The following is a 21911-nucleotide window of genomic DNA, read 5'->3' as shown; positions in this document are numbered from 1 at the left end:
CAGCATAATGTCCTCCAGGCTCACCCATTTTGAATAATATTGCATGAGTTCCTTGTTTTTCAATGCAGTGTAGTATTCCATTGTGTGAATATACCATAGCTTCTCTATCCATTCGTTTGTTGATGGGCACCTAGGTTGTTTCCAACTCCTTGATATTGTGAACAGAGCTGCGATAAACATGGGTGTGCATATATCTGCTTGGATGTCAGTTATTTTATTATTTTTGTGTGTGTGTGTACAGTCAGATCAGATCTGACTGGTACAGGAGGAGATTGTTCCTCCTTTTCCAGCAGAGCATCTGGTGGATTCGAACCTCTCAGCTCTGGGATTGCAGTGCAGCTTCTTGCCACTAGGACACCAGAGCTTGCCTTCACTGTAATTCTTAATGGAAGGGAGCTCTGCTAGCATAGTCCACAGGAAGTTGTGCTACTAACCCAAAGGCTACCAGTCTGTGGTGGTTCAAATCCACCGGTGGCTCTGGGAGGAAAGTGGTCAATCTCTCGCTATCATAATTTATGGCCTCAGAAATCGTCGCCAATGAGTTTAAGGATGTTGTAGTTTTTAATGATTGTTATTTTTGTTTTTTAATCTTTATGAAAGGCCACTGCTATCTTCTGGCCTAGTAATAAAAAGCTGCACTGCAATTCCAAAAGACACGTGGTTCGATTTCACCAGCTGCTCCACGGGAGAAGGATGAGCAATCTCCCATGCAATTAATTTACTGCTCTGAAAACCCACTGGAGGGTCAGCTATGAGTTGGTTCTTACTTGATGGAATACACCAACACAACATTTTTCAAAGCACCTCTGGGTGGGTTCCAGCCACCCTGGGGATTCTATTTTCTGCATTTCCATTTCTAATTTTTTTTCAGCAAGCAAATATTGCTTTATAATAAGGAAGAATTCTAACATTTGAAAATAAGAATATTAGAATATTAACACCCTCCTTGCAGGGTTACTAGGGAGCTCTGGTGGCATAGTCCATAGTAAGTAATGCTGCTAACCCAAAGTCTGAGGGTCTCAGGTGGTTTGAATTCATATTGACTCTGTGGGGGAAAAGATGGGCAGTCTTTGCCCATTAAGATTTATTGCCTTGGAAACCCAATGGAGAATCACTATGAGCTGTAATCCACTCATGGCAGTGAGCAAGTGAATGAGATTATGTGTGTGTGTGTGTGTGTGTGTGTGTGTGTGTACACATATATGTATATTTGTTGTTATATGCCATTGAGTCACCTGTGACTCATAGTGACCCTATGTACAACAGCCCTAAACCCTACTCTATTCTATTCCAATCTCACTGTCTCTGACACACCCACCTCTATTACCCTGGTCACTGAATCAATCCACCTCATAGAGGGTCTCCTGCACTGATGTTCTTCTCCAAGGACTGGGCCCTCTTTGCAACATGTCCAAAGTATGTCAGACGAAGCTTCAGAATCTTTGCCTCCAAGCAGCAGCCTGGTTTAACCTTCTCCAGGATGATTCTGTTAGTTTTCTTAGCAGTCCATGGTATATTCAACACTCTTTTTCAACACCACAGCTCAAAGACATCAATTCTCCTTCTATCCTCCCTAGTCATTGTCCTGCTCTCTGACACATAGCAAGTGGTTGCAAAGACCATGGCCTGTATCAGGTGCATTTTAGTCTCCTGAGTGACACCATTGCTCTTCAGTACTTGTGAGGTCCCTAACAGCAGACTTTCTGATCACAATACATCTTTTAATTTTCTGGCTGCTGGTGCCAAGAGTGTTGACTGTAGAGCTAAGCAAACTAAAGCAGTTAACAATCTCTTTTTTTTAATTTATTTTATTATTTTTTGTGTGTGTGTAAGTGTACCGTCAAATCAGATCTGACTGGTACAGGAGGAGATTGTCCCTCCTTTCCCGGCAGAGCATCTGGTGGATTTGAACCGTGAGCCTCTGGGATTGTAGTTGCAGCTCCTTACCACTAGGCCACCAGAGCTCCCCAAAGCAGTTAACAATCTCAATCCCTTCACCATCCATCCTGATACTGCCAATTGGCCCAGTGGTTAGAATCTTTGTCTTCTTGATATTGAGCCTCAATCCATATTGAAGGCTGCAGTCCTTGACCTTTTGCAGTAAGTGCTTCAGGTCCTTCTCAGGTTCCGCAAGCAGGGTTGTGTCATTTGCATAATGCAGATCGTTGATGAATCTTCCACCAATCCTGATGTCACACTTCTCCTCATACAGCCCAGCCTCCTGGATAATCAGTTCTGAATATAGGTTGAAAAGATATGGAGATAGGACACATTTCTGGAATACACCCTTTCCAATTTTGTGTGTCTCCTTGCTCTGTTCTCACGACTGCCTCTTGGTCCAAGTATAGGTTTCCCATTAGCACAATCAAGTGTTCTGGGATTCCCATTCTTCTCAGAGTCAGTCATAGTTTGTTATGATCCACACAGTCAAACACCTTTGCATAATCAATGAAACATAGATAGACAGTTCTCTGGTACTCCCCTGCTTTAAGCCAAGATCTATCTAACATTAGCTATAATATCTATGGTACCATAACCCCTTCTAAAGCCAGCCTTCACTTCTGGCAGTTTTCTGTTGATGTGCTGTTCAGTTGTTTTTTGGATATTCTTCGGTAGAGTCTTGCTTGCATGTGATATCAATGATATTGTCCGATAATTTCCACACTTGTTGGGTCACCTATCTTTGAAATGGGAACAAATATAGATCACTTCCAGTCAGTTGGCCAAGTGGTTGACTAATCCAAGAGTACTCACAGTTGATATGTTTCATCATGTCATCTGTACATATTTAACATAGAATGGAAGTTAGAGAAAGATTTGGGCTAGATTGCTGCTGTTGTTGTTAGGTGCCATCAAGTGCTATATCTTCTGAACAACAGGTCTGAACCTTGATCTCTTCTGAGCCATCCTCATGATTTCTGGTATGGGCAAGATTGTTGTTATTGTTGCTGTTGTTGCTGTTAGGTGCTGTTGAGTTGAGTGTGACTCATAGCGACCCTATGAACAATGAATCTGGACCTCATCCTATCCTGTCCTGTACTATCCTATACCTGACCCCAGTGCTGCAGTCACTGTGTCAGTCCATCTCATTGAGGGTCTTCCCCTCCTTCACCTTTCTAAGCTTGATATCCTTTTCTAAGGACTGGTCCCTGCTAACAACACGACCATCCTTGCCTCCAAAGAGCCCTCTGGCTGCACTTTCTCCAAGACATATCTGTTTGTTCTTTTGGCAGTCCATTCAGTACTCTTCTCCAACACAACTATCTCTGGTGGCCTAGTGAGTAGGGAGTTGTACTTCATGCAGTTCAAATTTACCAGATGCTTTGTGAGAGATAGATGGATAAGATAATAGTCTGTAATGTAGTACCATGTATTGAAGTATTGCAACCAGAGCGCTCCTTGGAGGACGGCAAAGCATCATCTCACATACTTCAGGCATGTTGCTCAGAGAGGCTATTATTTGGAAAAAGACATTATGCTTGGAAAAGTAGAAAATCAGTGAAAGAGAGGAAGACCCTCGATGAGATGGATTGACACAGTGACTGTAGCAATGGTCTCAAATGTGTCAGAGATGATGAGGATGGCACAAGATAAGACAGAGTTCAGATATATTGTTCATAGGGTGGCTATGAGTTTTATTTGACTCAACGGACAGCACTTAACAGTAACCATTGAGTAGAACTATCTTTCCAGCAGTTTTCAGAGGCAGTAAATCACATGGGAAGTGAATGGCCATTTTTCTTCCATGATTTGTTGGATTTTTTTTTTATTTGTTGGATTTGAATTGCATACCTTTGATTTGGCAGTGCAGTTCCTTACCACTAAGATACTAGAGCTTCCTGGTAATAAAATAACCACTCCTTAATTGTCTCCTTTAATCTTGAAAGATCTACAAGCAGAACAGTAAGGAGTCAAGCCTGTGCTTAATGAGGACAAGCAATACAAAAGAACTAGGTGATCCAACTGAGATGGGACAAGCTGAGAAGCAAAGAGGAGGCACAAGGACATAGACAAAAAGTAGGAGATGAGTACACAGAGATTAAAGAATAAAAGAAGGCTGGGTTTGACAAACCTAAAAGGAAAAAATTCTTTATCTTAGTATTTAAGAGATAGAGGAGAGAGTAAAATAACTTCAAAGCCAAGGGGGAAATTAGGCAGGACAAGGTTTCTGAAAAAGTAAATGTGAAAAAGGGGGAATATAACTTCAGAGGATTATATGGCTAGAAACGACTGGGAAAAGAGATGGGCTGGAGAAGGTACTGGACAAACTAACATCCATCTGACATTGGCAGTAATGTCTCTAGTGCCACGACCTCTTCTAAATGCAAGTTGTATTTTTGGTAGTTCTCTGTCAATGTACTGTTCCAGTTGTTTGTGGATAATCTTCAGCAGGATTTTGCTTGCATGCATTATTAGTGATGTTGTTATTTTTATGTACCATCATGTTGCTTGTGACCTATAGTGACCCTATGTACAACAGCTCTGAAAACTGCTCTATGCTGTGCCAATCTTATTGTCTCTGACACACTTATACCCATTACCCCAGTCAATGGATCAATTCATCTCATCAAGGGCCTTCCTCTCTTGCGCTGTCCCTCCGCCCTCCCAAGCATGATATTCATGGTATTCAATATTCTCCATTAGTGATACTGTTTGATTATTTCCACACTCTATCAGGTCACCTTTTTGGGGAATGGGAATAAATGTGGATCTTTTCCGGTCAGTTGGCCAGGTAGTTGTCCTCCAAATTTCTTGGCACAAACTGGTGAGCACGTCTAGGGCAGCATCAGTTTGTTGAAATATGTCAATTGGTATTCTATCAATTCCTGGGGCCTTGGTTTTTGCCAATTCCTTCAGAGGAAATGACATCGCCAATGTCAGATGGATCTTGAATGAAAGCAAAGAGTACCAGAGGAATGTCTAACTGTGTTTTTTTTTTTACTATGAAGGCATTTGACTGTGTGGATCACAATAAATTGTGGATAACCTTGAGAAGAATGGAAATCCCATAACATTTGATTGTGCTCAAGCAAAACCTATACTTGGACCAGGAAGCAGTCATTAGAACAGAGCAAAGAAACACTGCATGGTTAAAAAAATCAGGAAAAGAGTGTGTCCTGTCTCCATACATTTTCAATTTATATGCAGAACAGATAATTTGGGAGGCTGGACTTTATGAGGAAGAATGTGGCATCAGGATTAGAGGAAGATTCATCAATAACCTACATTATGCAGATGATACAACCTTGCTTGCTGAAACGGAGGACCTGAAGTGTTTGCTGCAGAAGGTCAAGGACAGTAGTCTTCAAAATGGATTGAAGTTCAACATCAAGAAGGCAAATCTTCTCACCACTGGGCCAATTGACAGCACTAAGATGATGCAGGAGAGATTGAGGTTGTTAACAGTTTCAGCTTGCTTGGCTCTATTGGCACCAGCAGTCAGGAAATCAAAAGATGAATTACATTAGAGAAGTCTGCTGTCAGAGACCTCTCCAAAGTGCTAAAGAGGAATGATGTCAGTCTAGAGAATAAGGTGTGCCTGACCCATGACTAAGGATCACAGAAGAATTGATCCCTTTGAGTTGTACTGGAGGAGTATTGAACATACCAAGGACTGCCAAAAGAACAAACAGGTCTGTCCTGGAGAGGGTGAAACCACGTTTGTCTTTGGAGGCAAGGATTTTGAAGCTCTTTCCCAAATACTTTGGGCATGTGGCCAGGAGAGACCAGTCCTTGGAGAAGGAAATCATGCTTAGAAGGGTGGAGGGACAGCACAGGATAGGAAGACTCCGGATATAGAGGTAGGTGTGTCAGAGTTAGTGAAATTGGCTCAGTACAGGGCAGGCTTCAGAGCTATTGTACATAGGATCGTTATGAGTCGCAGGCGACTCAGTAGCACATAACAACAACAACAACAACAAGATACTGGACATCAAATCTACGTGTTGATAAATCTGTGGCCAAACTCCCCTAAGTATTAACTACTAAATGCTCCCCAGCCCTTAAGAGTTGTAGAAGAAAGGTTGGGAGCAGAGATTGTAAAGTGTTCTAATAATACTAGTGCCCCACCCCCCAACGCTACCTCTCTAGTTTTAACCTCAACCACACCCACATGTTAAGGACTGTCCAGGAGGGGGAGCAAGAGGGCTCGCGCGCGTGCGTGTTCTCGGTATTCCAGACAGACCAACACACAAAAAAAGAGGAGAGCGCGCGAGGGAGAAAGAAGAAAGAGACGAGGATAGAGACAGACAGAGGGAGAGGGAGAGAGACAGACAGAGAGGTAGGAGAGCTGTCGGCCCTGGGAAGGAAAAACTACTTAAGAAATAATACTGGGAGCTCCTCCAGAAGGACTCAGGGAGAAGATCCCAGATTTAGCTTTAGATTGGGTGGGGGAGTGTGTATGCCGGGCCTGGCTTTTGGGGTCATCAGGTAGTAACCATTACTGCATAGGCGTTCTCACTGAGCCAGAGCCATTTGATTTGCCTCTGGGTGGCTGGAGATCAAACATAAGACATCTCATAATTTGACTCTCACACTGGAGTTCGGGGGATCTGAGACTGCCGACTAGCAGGAGGGCACGTGAGAGCTGAGTCCCTGCCATTCCCGACCCTCTGCAGTCATAATCTCAACTGTCGCCCTGGGGGCGGGCCCTGGAGTGGTGAGGATTGGGGGAGGGCTATTTTAGCAAGCGCCTGCTGCATGGCGTAGGTAGGGACTGTTGAAGGGATTGAACGCTGGGGCGTGGGTGGTTGAACACAAGAGCATTGGTAGGGGGAAGGGACCAGGAACCATTTGAATGAGAGGAGGGGATCACGGGTAGAGTGGGCTCCAGGAGATAGGGCAGGTTTGGGTGTGACGGGGCGCCAGACTTTTGGGCTAGGTAAGGGAGGCAGGTGCGTGTAGATTGTGCTTTTCTGTGGGTTAGTGCAACCTTTCGTAGGGCAGGCTTCAAAATATCCAGAGGCTATCTTTTCCCCTTCAACTAACGGGGCCGGGATGTGTCTGTGGGGCACCTCAAGATCCATTTCCAATTAGATTGGACATGCTCCACTCCGCAATTTCCAGGCGGCCACTGGGCTGGGAGTCTCGCGGCGGGGGCCCGCGCTGTCTCGCGAGCCCCCTCCACAAGCCAGCCAATGAGGTTCGTTGTTGGCACCTCCCGCCCGCCTGATGCAGAGTGCTGGGCGCTGTGAGCGGCGCTGCCATTTAAAGGGGCCGCGACCCCTGTCCTGGCTGGTAGGGAAGGAGGTGGAGGAGTACGGGACCCTCTCTATCTGCAGTTCTAGGTTTACAGCTGTTGCACTAACCCTGTTGCAGGTAGGGTTCAGGCCTTTTCAAGCCTGTAGGCGGGATTTCACTGGAGCTTGGAGGGGAGTCAAAGGAGAGATCGTAGCTCCAAAATGTCTTCCTGTTAATGCCTGTGGTGGGGGGTGGGCAACCGAAGGAAGGACTGAAAGAGCAATGGGAAAGGGTGGACGAGTCTGAAGAAGTGAGCGACCCTGAAAGGTAACGGGCCGGGGATAGAAGTCTCGAAAGGCAGTTTGTGGGAGTAGGGGGAAGGGCTGTAGGACTAGGCAACGCGGGGAGGGGGGTGGTGCAAGACTGGGTGGGTAAAGACTGGGGACTTTGAAGGCTTTAGGGGAGTGGGATAGAAACTGAGATTGTGGGTGGGGGAGGGAATTCCTGTTGGCGAAACCTCTAAGGGGGCCATTAGCTCGAGTTAGGTGGGTGTGAAAGGCAAGGGGGGAGGGGAACTGGTGAGTAGCTGGCGGGGGTGGAGGGGAGGAAGAAACTGGAGGGTAGAACGTCCCACCGCTTGGTTAGCGTGGTCGCAAGGGAACGCCTCTCCACAGAGGGTGCTGTGTTGTGGGGACGAAAAGTGATCATTTGGGCTAAGGTCTGGAAATGCTTGTCTGTTGTGGTGGTTAGGGGCCAGTCACATGAAATTTGTGTGGGTGATAGGGTGTGTCCCAGAGTCTATATAAGAAGAAATTCTGGCTAAGACCACCTTTTTTGTCTTCTTTTATATACCTAATGTAGAACCCATCTTCATGGACCCCAGTGATTTCCCCAATCCATTTGACCCTTTGACACTACCAGAGAAGCCCCTGGCTGGAGACCTTCCAGTAGACATGGAATTTGGAGAAGACCTGCTGGAATCCCAGACTGTCCCAACTCGAGGATGGGCACCCCCTGGTCCTTCTCCATCCTCTGGAGCCCTGGACCTGCTTGATACCCCTGCCAGTCTGGAAAAAGACCCTGGAGTCCTGGATGGAGCTACTGAGCTACTGGGGCTAGGGGGACTGTTGTATAAAGCTCCATCTCCCCCAGAGGTGGACCATGGTGTTGTGGGAACCCTTACTTGGGATACAGGGGATCATACCTTAGAGCCTAGACCAGGGGTCCAGACCCCTGAAGTGATACCTCCAGATTCAGGTATAGGGGTAAATCTCTCTTCACCTAAGGGGCTTCTAGAGCCTTTAGCTCCAGATTCTCCAGTAACTCTGCAGACTCCTGATACTGAAGATCAGACCACTTCCAAAGCTACAGGGAGAAGGAGCTCCCCTAGACAAGAGGAGGAGCTTCCCCAAGGACAACCACAGAGCCCCAATGGCCCTCCCAGTCCTTCACTGGGAGAGACTCTGGGGGATGGAATTAATGCTTCTCAGACCAAACCTGGGGTTCTTAGTCACCCTGCACATCCTTCCTTGCCAGGTAGGCTGTTTAAACAGCTGGAAAATCACAACTGAAGATAGGATGGGGTTGATGGGTGGGCATATGTTGGGGGGAGTAGAAGAGGAAGAATAGGGTACAGAGGGAGGAGTTGTGGGTAATCAGAAGAGAAAGGAAAGTAAGAAACAGATCAGTGGGGAGGAGTTGGGGTGAGATGTTGAGTGGTAGAAAGGAGTGGATTTTATGGAAGAGATTCCTTTTTTCTTACCTCAGCCTTTGGTGCCAGGGTCCTTCTGCTAAGAATTTTAGAATACCAGCTTTTTGGTTCTAAGATTTTTCTGCATATTTTATTCTAGATAACAGTGGAATTTCTCGATTTAATGAATGATAACTAGATTCTGGAGCCACTGACTGTAATGATTTCAGTGGAAGGGGCAGCCTGGGATTGAGAGGCTGTTTCTCCCCTATTTTGCCCCAAGGTGTGATCAAGGTCTTAGGGATTATATAACCACTTGAGGTCAGGATAACTTACCTGTACATTATTCTTTCCCCCTGCTATCTTTGGGTGGTTACATTTGTTTTTTTGTTGACAAAATATTAATTCTGGATGAAAGTTGTATTCTCTCTGTTTACTGTTAGTAACTAGAGACAAGAAAGTTGTGGAAAAAGCAGGATTATTTTTTCTTCTCATGGAGCATAAACACATCCTCCTTTAGTACAGAGTCTGAGGTAACCCTGAGAAGTCACAGACACTCTTAGTTTTCCCTTTCAATTTTAAGTAATTTATTTCCCAGGACTGTAGGTAGAGATTGGGCTAGAATCGGGATGGTGAGAGTAGACTCAAGATTTAGGCTGCCTTTTGCTTCTTTTGCAGGAGATGGCCTGACTGGGAAGGCGAGTGAGAAGCCACCTGAGAGGGTGAGGGGGGAGGGGAATGAAAGGAGTCTGATTTCTCCTCTCAGATTATATTTTGTGGAAAGTGTGTGTGTATGGAGAGTTAAGAGGAGGGAAGGAGCTCTTCTATCTACTGTTATTAAGGAGAAAGTCCAGCTTCCTCTTCCTTTTCCTGGGCCAAGTACTATACTTTTTGTCCCCCTTCTTATCTTTGTGTCCCCCAAATCATTTACTAATGTAGCTAGTCCATTAGCCTGCCTCTCGTGTCAACTTCTCTCCCCATGTTTCTAAGGTACAGAAGAGAAGTGAACGTGTCCGAAGAATAGAGCCTCCAAAACCTGAAGTTGTGGATTCTACTGAGAGCAGTGAGTAGGACTAGAGGAAGTATAATCTGGGATTTGTGAATTGAAGAACACAAAGTGGAATATGGCAGATTGTATATCTTCTAGCTCCTTTATTTCAGCTCCATGCAGAACATGAAGTGTCTTCTATAAATTGGTGTGGGAACTTGAGACAGTGGGAGAAATGAAAAACGGGTTGTAAAGATGAAGAGATTCCTGTTGTTTGGGCATGTTGCAAGGACAGAGTAGTCCTTGGAGAGGAACATCATGCTTGGGAGGGTGGAGGGACAGTGCAAGAGAGGAAGACCTTTGATGAGATGACTCTGGTAATGGAGGTAGGTGTGTCAGAGACAAATGAGGTTGGCTCAGGTTAGAGCAGGGTTCAGAGCTGTTGTACATAAGTTGCAAGTGACTCAGTGGCACAGAAAAACGTCATTCTATTCCTGTCCCCAAATCTCACATAGAACACTTCTTTCACCTCCTAGGGTGAAAGTAACTAAGTGAGATAACCACCAGTGGCTTGGAGAAATTAAGTATAAAGGCAAGAAATAAGGGAGATCCCAGTGTCATGATTCAGTTGATTAACTGTTAGTACTGGGATGGTTGGAGACCTGATTGGATGACCTTTTCTCATTGCCTTCCCACCTCTTCCTCAGTTCCAGTATCAGATGAGGATTCTGATGCCATGGTAGATGACCCCAATGATGAAGACTTTGTGCCATTCCGGCCCCGGCGCTCTCCTCGAATGTCCCTCCGTTCAAGTGTAGCACAAAGGGCTGGGCGTTCTGGAGTGAGCACCAAGATGACTTGTGCACATTGCCGGACACCACTACAGAAAGGGCAGACGGCCTACCAGCGCAAGGGATTGCCTCAGCTCTTCTGTTCTTCATCCTGTCTTACCACTTTCTCCAAGAAGCCATCAGGCAAAAAACCTTGTACCTTCTGCAAGAAGTGCGTGAGGGACCTAGGGTGTGGGGATGGTAGGGATGGGGCTGGGAGTAATGGATAAATAAGAGGTTATAATGGAAAAAACCTAGCAAAGTGGTACTGGGAGAGAGACATTTTAGGGAGGAAGTCAGATTATTTGGCTCTGGTCATTGATACCAGAAGCAGGATGGAATTTGATAAAATGAAAGGGTAATCCTGGGTGAATATTCAAACTTGTTCCCAACTCCAGGGAGATATGGAACACCAAGGACTCAGTTGTGGCACAGACTGGTTCGGGAGGCTCCTTCCATGAGTTCTGCACATCAGTCTGTCTTTCTCTGTATGAGGCCCAGCAGCAGCGTTCACTCCCCCAATCTGGGGAACCTACTGATGCCACTCGCTGTAGCATATGCCAGAAGACTGGAGAGGTGAGGAAGCTTGCATAAGGGGGCGGGGTGATTTACAGAGCCTGGTCATCCCCTTCAATCCTGAGGCTGCAGGGGCCATGCTCTGGAAAAGGGGGAGTCGGGAGGAAAGCCAGCCTTCATGAGGGAGCATATTCAAGGATAGAGCTTCTCCAGGATGTATGCGGCTGGCCCTCCTTGCCTCAGGACCTTACCATCAAGTCGGCAGCCTGATGTGCAGGTTGGGGGGTCCCTGGGCCCATTCTCTGCTGTGACGGTCTAGGGTGAGATGGGAATATGTCCTTGTGTAGGGGTGGGTGGTAGTGACCAATCCCTAGCTCAGAATATGTGTGTGTGCATGTGTGGCAGGTTCTGCATGAGGTCAGCAATGGCAGCGTGGTGCACCGACTCTGCAGTGATTCTTGCTTCTCCAAATTCCGGGCGAACAAGGGACTAAAAACCAACTGTTGTGACCAGTGTGGGGCTTACATCTACACCAAGACGGGAAGCCCTGGTCCTGAGCTCCTCTTCCACGAGGGCCAACAAAAGCGGTTCTGCAACACAACCTGCTTGGGGGCATACAAGAAGGTGGGGCTGAGGGAGTAGTGAATTAGAGGGCTTTGGAAGGGGATGCAGCTCTTGGGTAATTTAATAAAGGTGCCTGATAGGTTGAGGTCTTGAGAAAAATAAAAATAATAAATGGGATTTCAATTGTATCTGTTATGTTTTGTTTTTAAGCTGGCTGGTGAATACACAGGTCTATGTTACATCATCATCTATACCTTTTGTATGCTTGACTATTTCATGTTTAAAAAAATGTTACAAATAAAAGTGAAGGGACAAATCCAGCCTCAGCCTCTCCTTCCTCATCCTCACAGAAAAATACACGTGTGTACCCATGTATCTGGTGCAAGACCCTGTGTAAGAACTTTGAGATGCTTTCACACGTGGATCGTAATGGCAAGACCAGCTTGTTCTGTTCCCTGTGCTGTACCACTTCTTACAAAATGAAGCAGGCAGGGCTCACTGGTAGGTGCAAAGCCCTCTTCTCTAAGACCATTGCTGGTCTTTCTTCTGCCTCCCATATTCCCCTCTTAAGTAATCCCTGCTGCCCAACCTAAGCCCCAACCACATCTTCCCATGGATTTCCTGTTCCATCTTTGCACTGCCTTACACCTTCTGTGTACTCTGTCCTTTCTTTCTCTTCTCAACTCTCTCCCCCTCCCGTTTCTTTTTGCTGTTGCTCTTGTTCTCTTGCTTGTGTTCTTTTTCTCTCTCCCTCCCTGTGTGTCTCTCTCTCTATGCCCCAGGCCCTCCCCGACCCTGCAGCTTCTGCCGCCGCAGCCTCTCTGACCCCTGTTACTACAACAAGGTTGATCGCACAGTCTACCAGTTCTGCAGCCCCAGTTGCTGGACCAAGTTCCAGGTACTCAGGACCCTGGACCAAGGATTAAGGGTTTGGCAACAGAGAGAGGGTAGGAAAATTGGGGGTAGGTAGGCCTGGGCAGAGCAGTGAATAAGCCTGACTCCCTCTCCCTACCACCACCATCATACACATCTTGCCCCTTCTTCCTCACTTATCTTCCCTCCAGCGCACAAGCCCTGAAGGGGGCATACACCTGAGCTGTCACTACTGCCACAGCCTCTTCAGTGGCAAACCTGAGGTCTTGGAATGGCAGGTAAGACCCTCCTATCCCCCACCCACATCTGCCATATATCCAGACATTTGTCTGAAAGGATCCTTTCACTTGGCTTTAGCCAGGTTCAATGTCACAACCTTGTCCCGCCTGCCCTACTCCTTACCCTAGGACCAAGTATTCCAATTCTGCTGCCGTGATTGCTGTGAGGACTTCAAGCGACTTCGGGGTGTGGTGTCCCAGTGTGAGCATTGCCGGCAAGAAAAACTCCTGCATGAGAAACTCCGATTTAGTGGGGTGGAAAAGAGCTTCTGCAGTGAAGGTAAAGCCATGGAGATGGGTAGAAGGTCCTGTACCTTATAGTCATGAAGAATGGTGGAGAAGAGAGAAGTCTTTGGAACACTATCAGTGGGTAGGGCCTTCTGCTTAGCATTGTCCTAACTCCTGAGTATATCAAGGCTTTGGATATGAGGTGGTGCTTAGATGTTAAGAGATTTCCAGTGCAGCATCTTAGAAAGGTTGAATCTCATACTCTTAGATGTTTCTAGATTTTTTCCTGTTTCCCTCTTTTCAGGGTGTGTGCTGCTGTACAAACAGGACTTCACTAAGAAATTGGGCTTGTGCTGCATCACTTGTACTTACTGCTCCCAGACTTGCCAGCGAGGAGTCACTGAGCAACTGGATGGCAGCACTTGGGACTTTTGCAGTGAGGACTGTAAGAGCAAGTACCTGTTGTGGTATTGCAAGGTAAGGAGGATTATTAGCAGGTTAGAAAGGAAGGGAAAAGGATGATAGGATGCATGGACTGTGTATGGCTACGTCTCTGGGCCAAGGTGAGGAGGGGCCATCTAAATGGCCCAGTCACTAGAGAAAGAATGCAGCACATTTAAGGGAGGCAGATCTGATCATCCTGTCAATACTCTTCAGGCTGCCAGGTGCCATGCCTGTAAACGTCAGGGGAAGCTGCTAGAGACCATCCATTGGCGTGGGCAGATCCGTCATTTTTGTAACCAGCAGTGTCTACTGCGCTTCTACAGTCAACAGAACCAACCAAACTTGGATACCCAGAGTGGGCCAGAAAGCCTCCTGAACAGTGAGTCCAGGGCAAGGGTAATACACTTGTTAGAATTGGGCTTAAAACTCAAATTACTGCTATCCAGTCCATTCTGAACTGTAGCAATCCTCTCAGGTTTCAGAGGCTATAACTTGTAATAGGAAGAGATTGTTCATCTTTCTCCCTTGGAGTCACTGGTGCCCTCAAACTGCCAGAGACTTTGAGTTAGCAGTGTAGCTCCTTACTAACTAGAATTGGACTAGAATTTTCTATGTCTAGGCTCAGCCCCTTTTTTCTTTCTCTTCTGTTACCTCCTCATCCCTGACCAGGGCTCTTGTTAACCATGCTTTAATTTAGTTTTTGAATCCTGCAAGTATTAGGGAAAATCCTGTTTTAAATACCTTAAAATTAGATTCGATTGGTTTTTAATAGAGAATATATTTTTAGGAAGTGGTTGTCTGCTCATGTAGGATGAGGTATGTGGGGATTGTGATCCTAGTTTTCAGAAATAGAAGTATCAGCATAAGCTCTACTTTTAGTAAAATTGAAGAATTTTGGTTCTTGACTGTCCCCCTTGCCCTTCTGGAACTCAAAGACAAACTAATTTTTGTTGAGAGATAACTCATCTTTCTCTCACAGAGCAAGATTCAAACCACCAGAAAGGCCTTGAGTTAGCACAGCATTCTATGGACTATGCTGCCAGAGCTTCCTTCTGGAACTCTGGGGGTACCAAACTCTTGAGTGTTACCTGAATAGAAGGTTCAAAGTAGATTTAAAAAAAAATTTTAATATTTTTCGTTCTTCTTAGAATCTAGAAATAAGAACTCTTCTTGGCCTCTATTGTTGGAGCTTAGAGAAGACTAGGCCTTGAGTGATGAGGAAGGGAAATCCTAGGCTTCCCGTTTACATTGGGGATACCTCGTAATGAAGTTTCCCCGGTGCTGGGTTGATGAAAATGCAGAGCTGTGTCCTTAGATGAGACCATTCCCTTGTTTTTATCTTCAGGTCAGTCTCCAGAGTCAAAGCCCCAGGCACCCTCTAAAACCAAAATGGAGAACAACAACACAGTGAGGATGCCGGAGGAAAGTGGGAGTTTGGGCAAGGTCAGAGCAAAAGCTAAGGGGGAGGGTAATCTTAGAAGAGGATAAAATATTTGTCAGAATTAATATTTGTTTGTTTCTGCAGATCCCTGCTAAGACCAGATCAGCTCCAGCTGCTCCCACCTCTCCTCCACTCCTGCCACCCTCATCAACAGCCCGCAAAAACAAAGCTGCTATGTGTAAACCACTGATGCAGAATCGAGGGGTTTCCTGCAAGGTTGAAATGAAGTCCAAAGGAAGTCAGACAGGTGAGCTAGAATACCTAGCCACCACAGGCCATATTCTGTAGTCCTCAGCCTTCATCTTTGTGGCCAGGAGCTACATAGGGAGATTTGTTAGGTGACCAATGTTATGTGGTGGTTCTAGAATCACTGAGTTGTTCTGAAGTCTTTGGTTTAGGGGCAGCTTTGTGACACTATTAGAACTTTTGGCAAGTAAGTAGCAAGCATCATAACTCCCTGGGGAGATGTGATCAATATTATAGAAATTCTGAGGAGAATCTTTCTTGTCAGCAGAACAGTGGAAGCCACAGGTGATCGTGTTGCCTATCCCAGTGCCCATCTTTGTGCCAGTGCCTATGCATTTGTACTGCCAGAAAGTCCCAGTGCCTTTCTCAATGCCTATCCCGGTAAGTTTCCCAGTCCTACCAGAACTGAAACCCACCACTTTCCCTTATTTTCATTAACCATCTGTCTCATTTCTTGGTATGGTTCTTGGCATTTAGTTGGGATTTGTCCCTTTAGGTACCTGTGCCCATGTTTCTTCCCACTACTTTGGAGAGCACAGACAAGATTGTTGAGACCATTGAGGAGCTGAAGGTGAAGATCCCTTCCAATCCTTTGGAGGCCGACATCCTGGCTATGGCAGAAATGATTGCAGAAGCGGAGGAGTTAGACAAGGCCTCATCTGACCTTTGTGGTAGGCCATGGACAACAGTGTTGAATGAGACAGGTGTTAGACCACCTTGTCTCTCCTAAGCAGGTGGAGATTGTAATCTTGGTACCTAGTAGAATAAAGAAATAGTTGGATGAACCCCTTGAAGTTTGTGAGGGAGCTAGGAAGTAGTAACAATGACTATTTCTGTAGTGACTATGCCACTTTCTCTGCCTCCCAGATCTTGTGAGCAATCAGAGTGCAGAAGGACTTCTGGAAGACTGTGATCTCTTTGGGCCAGCTCGAGATGATGTCTTGGCCATGGCTGTGAAGATGGCCAATGTCTTGGATGAGCCTGGGCAAGACTTAGAGGCAGACTTTCCCAAGAGTGAGTAAGATTTTATGCTTGCTTGCTGAATGCAATAGCATTCATGCTGACTAGAAGGGAAAGTTTCTTGTGACCCTGAGACAGAGGCTTTTACAGGGCATAGTGTCAGATAATAGGACAGATACAGTTTTTTAGACTTCGGAGTCTTGATTTTTGTGCCTCTGAGCATGGTTTTGTTATAGCTTTGCTGGTTCCTATTGAATAAAATGAAGCTGTGGCTTCCACTTTTTAAAAAAAATATTGCTGAGGATGTTTTATTCTACAAAAATATGCATTTGGACAAAACTTAGCAATTTAAAATTACAAGAATTGAATATACCTTCCATGTTAACCAAAGTGCTACAGATTAAGCAATAAATCATAAAAATAGAGAGTTTGATGTCTTCCTGGATATTTCTCAGAACAAAGTCCCATGGAAGACTTTGCTCTTTCCTATTTCCCTGTGAAGTCGGTGTTTAGCTCCCACTTTTGCTCCATCACATTTCTTTGTTTTAATTAATTTTAATGAAAGTTTGCAGAGACTTAGGGTTTCCAGTCATTCATTGTTGCAGGCTTACAGTTCTTAAACACGGAAACTCTATGAACTTTGATAAATGTCTGTAGTTGTAGAGGGGCTTCAGGCCTTTTGTTCATAGGGTCGTTATGAGTCGTGTTCAACTTGAAGGCAATCAACGACAATAAGAAATCTATCTGGAATGAAATGGGCAGGTAATAGGAATGAGGTGAGAGGAGTATAGGATTGATATCTTAAAACATTGAATTTCTTTCTTTCTTCCTCCTCTATTAGATCCTTTGGATATTAACCCCAGTGTAGACTTTCTCTTTGACTGTGGCCTGGTGGGACCTGAGGATGTGTCTACTGAACAAGACCTACCCCGAACAATGAGGAAGGTAAGGGCTGGGGCTGCTGGATCCAGAAAAGAAGGATGGAGGCACAAAAGAGACAAAGTGCCAAGCTCTTAGCCAAGCCAGCAACCTAAGTTTGACCTTCCCAAGCTATCTTTTACCGTCACTATGAGAATTAAGATAGAGCCAGACATAGCCAGACTTTGCTTTTTTCCAGTTCACAGAGTTGTCAAAACTTTCCCTAGGGATGTGTACTATAGAAGTGTTGTTCTTATGTACCATCGAGTTGGAGGTCACCTGCTACAGTGTGCTTATATCAGTCTCCTGCTAGTACACTGCCCTAATAGACTTCCACCATCCCTTAGGCCTAACTTCCACTCCTTTCCTTTCCACCCAGGGTCAGAAGCGCTTAGTACTCTCAGAAAGCTGTTCTCGGGACTCCATGAGCAGTCAGCCTAGCTGTACTGGACTCAACTATTCATACGGTGTCAATGCTTGGAAGTGCTGGGTACAGTCAAAATATGCCAATGGAGAAACCAGCAAGAGTGATGAGCTGCGCTTTGGCCGTAAGTACGCAAAAGAATTTGGGGACAGGGAGGAAGAAGAAGGGAAAGAAAGGCCTGGAGCCTTTCTTAGCCATCTGAAGATATCTAAGAATGAAAGGGTGCCCTGTGAAGATGGAGGAGTTACAAAATAAAAGGAGACATTCACTGGGTTTTGAAATCAAGGGCCTTTTTGGTAACTGATGAATTTGTTCAGGGGATAAAGATGAAAGGGTTAATATGGGAGCTGTGTAGCATTATCTTAATCCCATCCACCTCCACTGCCTATCACTGCAGCCAAACCTATGCGTATCAAAGAGGATATTCTGGCCTGTTCAGCTGCTGAGCTCAACTATGGTCTGGCCCAGTTTGTGAGAGAAATCACCCGACCCAATGGTGAACGATACGAACCTGACAGTATCTACTATTTGTGTCTTGGCATCCAGCAGGTACCCTTTGCACATTCTTGTCCCTTATAGTAGGCAAAGTCCCACCAGAAATTATTTCTGTCCTACTACCTTACCCTTAGGGAGCTCTAGTGGCTTAGTAATAAGAAACTGAGCTGCCAACCCAGAAGCCTGGGATTCGGATCCACCAATTGCACTATCAGTGAAAGATAGGCATTCTCCTCCCAGGCAATTTACTGCCTCTGAAAACCCACTAGAGGGTGAGCGATGAATTGGTTTCCTTACCATGAACAGGCAACTTACCTTTAATCTATTCCAAACAGGATAAGAGATAGCAATATACTTCTAAAATCAAAGCAGTAGTTTTCATCGCTTTCTGGGTCTTCTTTTTAATCTCCAAACTAATTTTAAGAGGGGAGGGATGGGTAGAGTTGGGCTTCTTGAATGGTGTGGTAATACTTAATTTCTTCAGGGAGAGGTAAGCCATATAGTTGTTGACAATAGTTTGGCCTTCTGAAGAACCTCCTTCTTCACAACTGTAAGCCTCTCTCTTTAGCATAGCCTTGCTATCTGGGAAAAAACACTCAGTATTACCTAGGTAACTAAGTGTTACCTAAGAAACTGTTTCCCATAGTTTCCTAATTATCAAGGGTACCATTTCTGGGATCTTTGGCATCATTGTCTTTCCTCTAGGCCTCAAGCCTAGCTTTATGTATGTCTTTTTTTCTTTCTCCAGTACTTATTGGAAAATAACCGAATGGTGAACATTTTCACGGATCTTTACTACCTGACTTTTGTTCAAGAACTCAACAAGTCTCTGAGTACCTGGCAGCCCACACTCCTCCCCAACAGTAAGGAATAGGAACTTAGCAGTCCCTTTATTCTTAACTTCATTCTTATACCATTTCAAAAGTCTTAATGCCATTTGGTGTGCCACTTCTCGCAAAAAAATCTGAGGGCAAAGCTTATAGTTAGATGCCCAGGAATTTATGCTAGAGAGGCAGGAACCCTTTGAATGTGAGGAAGGGATCAAGACTTAGGTCTAAAGAACTATCTTTGGGACTGAAAAAGAGAACTTGGAGTTGGATCATGAAGGAAACTCCAAATGCAGTCGGAAACTATAAGGAAAAAATTCAAGTTCCATATGCAGTGTAGTGTAGCAAGGTGTCAGGGTTTCTGTATAGTGGTCACTTAGTGAATGAATATTGTGTTGCAGATGCTTGTGAGCGGAAACATCTGAGATGAGAAGTACTTTGGTTAGGTTTGTGTAGTAAGTAGATCACTCTTGACTCCTCTTTACTATTGCAGATACAGTGTTCTCCCGAGTAGAAGAAGAACACCTCTGGGAGTGTAAGCAGCTGGGGGTCTACTCACCCTTTGTTCTTCTCAATACCCTCATGTTCTTCAACACTAAGTTTTTTGGGCTGCAAACAGCTGAGGAACATATGCAGCTCTCCTTCACGAATGTAGTGCGGCAATCACGCAAGTGTACCACACCTCGAGGTACTACTAAGGTGGTGAGCATCCGCTACTATGCTCCTGTCCGCCAGAGGAAAGGGCGAGGTAGGAGACTCCCTCTTTGTCTCTATTTTTTTAAAAAAACAAAACAAACAACCTACTTTTCTCCTTTCTCTCCTTTTACCTTTCATGTCTCACCATAACTGCCTGGTTAGCTTTCTCCTTTCCCATTAATTTGTTTATCCTTCAGTTCGGTGTTTAAAAAGATGAAAAGTCCAGCACTTTAATCTAATGGCTAGTGACAATTAGATCACTGGGTTGTTTTACTCCTTTCTTCAAGACAATATTACTTGCTTGCTTTTCTTTTTTTTATTGTGTTTTAGGAAGCTGTAGGATGTATTTGGCTATGGGGTATAGTTTGCAGGCTTTCCAGAATTCTTCGTAATTGTAATGGGGAATATCAGAAACTACACCTAGTTTCTATTCTTTTTAACTTTGGAATCCTTGTGCTATCTGGGTGCAACTCCCAAAGTCCCTGCTATAAACCTGAGTCTCTACTTAGATGATGAACAGAGAGCTGGGGGTGATGTTTCTCTGTCCCAGAAATCAAGGTCAACCTTGCTCTAGGGTCTGTTTTGTCATTTAGTCTAAGTTCTATAATAACTCTATAGAGAGATTGACAGCTAGAACCAGAGAAGGTTATAGAACAAAGATGCTTGATTGGTGCAGAGGAAAGATTACTAACTCACCACTTTCTGCCGTAATTTCTTTATGAGATTGTTTTGTATCCCAAGGCCCTCCTCCTGTGCCCTGCATTGAGCTTTTGGAGGTGGCTTCATGAGACTATGCTTTTCTGAGTCTAGGTCATTTGCCTTCTTTACAGAAACTGGTCCTGGGAAACGGAAGAGAGAAGATGAAGCCCCTGTCTTAGAGCAGCGTGAGAACCGTATGAATCCCCTTCGCTGCCCTGTCAAGTTCTATGAATTCTATCTCTCAAAATGGTGAGTTGGTAGATTTACATGAGTTATACTAGCATAGAACTCAAAAGACCTACTTTGCCTTGGTACTGATCTTCTGCCCTATTACTCCCACCCCCCCAACCCCCACCATTGCAGTCCTGAAAGCCTCCGGACTCGCAATGATGTGTTCTATCTGCAACCTGAGAGATCCTGCATCGCCGAGTCACCTCTCTGGTATTCTGTGATACCCATGGACCGCAGCATGTTGGAGAGCATGCTCAATCGCATTCTGGCTGTGCGTGAGATTTATGAGGAGCTGGGTCGTCCTGGGGAGGAAGACCTAGACTGAGCCCTTGTGCCATATACATTTTCATACCAATGTTTATTCTGTGGCCACATCTCTCAGGGTGATTGGCCCAGGAGCCAATGTTACTCATTCTGAAGGGTCCTGACTGCCTCTTTCTACTCACCTACTCCCTTCCTTTCCTAGGAACCTCTGGCTTTTACCTTCTTCCATATCACTGGATAATCACAGGACCTCGGTCTTCTGTATTCAGGGCAGGTTTCCCAATGATGGACAAAACCCAACTCACTCATTTTGTTTATGTTCTAAGTAACCCCCTTCCTTCTAGGGTCAGACTCTGGGTTGAGTGTCAGTAGTTTTGATGATCCTGTTGGCTTTGGGTTTGTTGATCTATTCCTTTGTAGGTCATGCCCTTTGTTCCTGTATTTGACCCAGGAAAGAACCAGCTGCTTTTTTTTTTCTCCACTGTGCCCACATTTCTTCTCTATTCTAGAATCTTGCTAAAGGTTCTTATATCAAAGTAATGAGGGGACCATTACCTAAAACACAGGCTTCCTCACTTTTCTCCTCCCAAAAATACTGTCTTGGAACACTCACTATTTTGCATCCCACTATACACAAGCACCAGCTATTGGTGCTGCAATTTTAAAAAGCTTCCAAATGCATCGCCCCCCCAAAAGCAGAGAATGACTCTTAAGTTTAGGGAACAGATTCTTACCCCCTTGGTTTATGTGTTTATATCTCTCTGCCCTCTTACTTAGATTGGCATGAGCCATGGTGTCAACGTGCTTAACTTACTTCTATAACTACCTCCCTTTTGTTCAATGGAATGCGCTCTTAAGGCAAAAAAGTATTTTCTTGACTTGGGTTTAGTGGGGCTGGGTTTCCAAATCTTGTTCCCTTACATTATAAGAACTTGGTGAAGCTTGTGGGGTCCTAGGTCACTGAGAGATGGGATCTTTGGTCAAAGGATGGATGTAGAGCTGTGGGCATCTGTCTACCCTCACTGCCTAGATCTCTTTTTCCCATTTGACTTTGTAGTAAAATTGTTAGTGTCTAGTAAAGGGGGTACTTGGTTTTTCCCCTGTTGGCTTTGCTGTTCCT

At 45.1% G+C, this 21911-nt stretch overlaps 1 protein-coding gene across 2 annotated transcripts; it reads left to right on the top strand.

Moving 5' to 3' along the window:
- Positions 1 to 8051: 8051 nt before the first annotated feature.
- ZMYM3 (zinc finger, MYM-type 3) lies at positions 8052 to 20852 on the top strand. 2 transcript variants are annotated; one of them, XM_006895977.1, is made up of 24 exons: positions 8052 to 8715; positions 9548 to 9591; positions 9866 to 9932; positions 10565 to 10859; positions 11086 to 11263; positions 11609 to 11827; positions 12118 to 12268; positions 12550 to 12665; positions 12832 to 12918; positions 13048 to 13198; positions 13451 to 13623; positions 13804 to 13969; positions 14936 to 14997; positions 15116 to 15278; positions 15546 to 15658; positions 15774 to 15948; positions 16145 to 16291; positions 17079 to 17182; positions 17535 to 17703; positions 17977 to 18128; positions 18823 to 18937; positions 19395 to 19649; positions 20428 to 20545; positions 20660 to 20852. In XM_006895977.1, exons 1-24 carry the CDS (start codon positions 8052 to 8054, stop codon positions 20850 to 20852), a joined length of 4077 nt encoding a protein of 1358 aa, XP_006896039.1. The 2 variants fall into 2 exon arrangements, with proteins under 2 accessions (XP_006896039.1, XP_006896038.1); XM_006895976.1 differs by having other exon boundaries at positions 14936 to 15033.
- The last annotated feature ends 1059 nt before the right edge of the window (positions 20853 to 21911 follow it).

This window comes from Elephantulus edwardii, unplaced genomic scaffold (assembly GCF_000299155.1).
Source record: "Elephantulus edwardii isolate Elephantulus edwardi_28Jun2011 unplaced genomic scaffold, EleEdw1.0 scaffold00178, whole genome shotgun sequence".
Taxonomy (NCBI): Eukaryota; Metazoa; Chordata; class Mammalia; order Macroscelidea; family Macroscelididae; genus Elephantulus; species Elephantulus edwardii.
The sequence above is the reverse complement of the archived record's forward strand: the minus strand, read 5'-3'. Positions and strand labels throughout refer to the sequence as shown.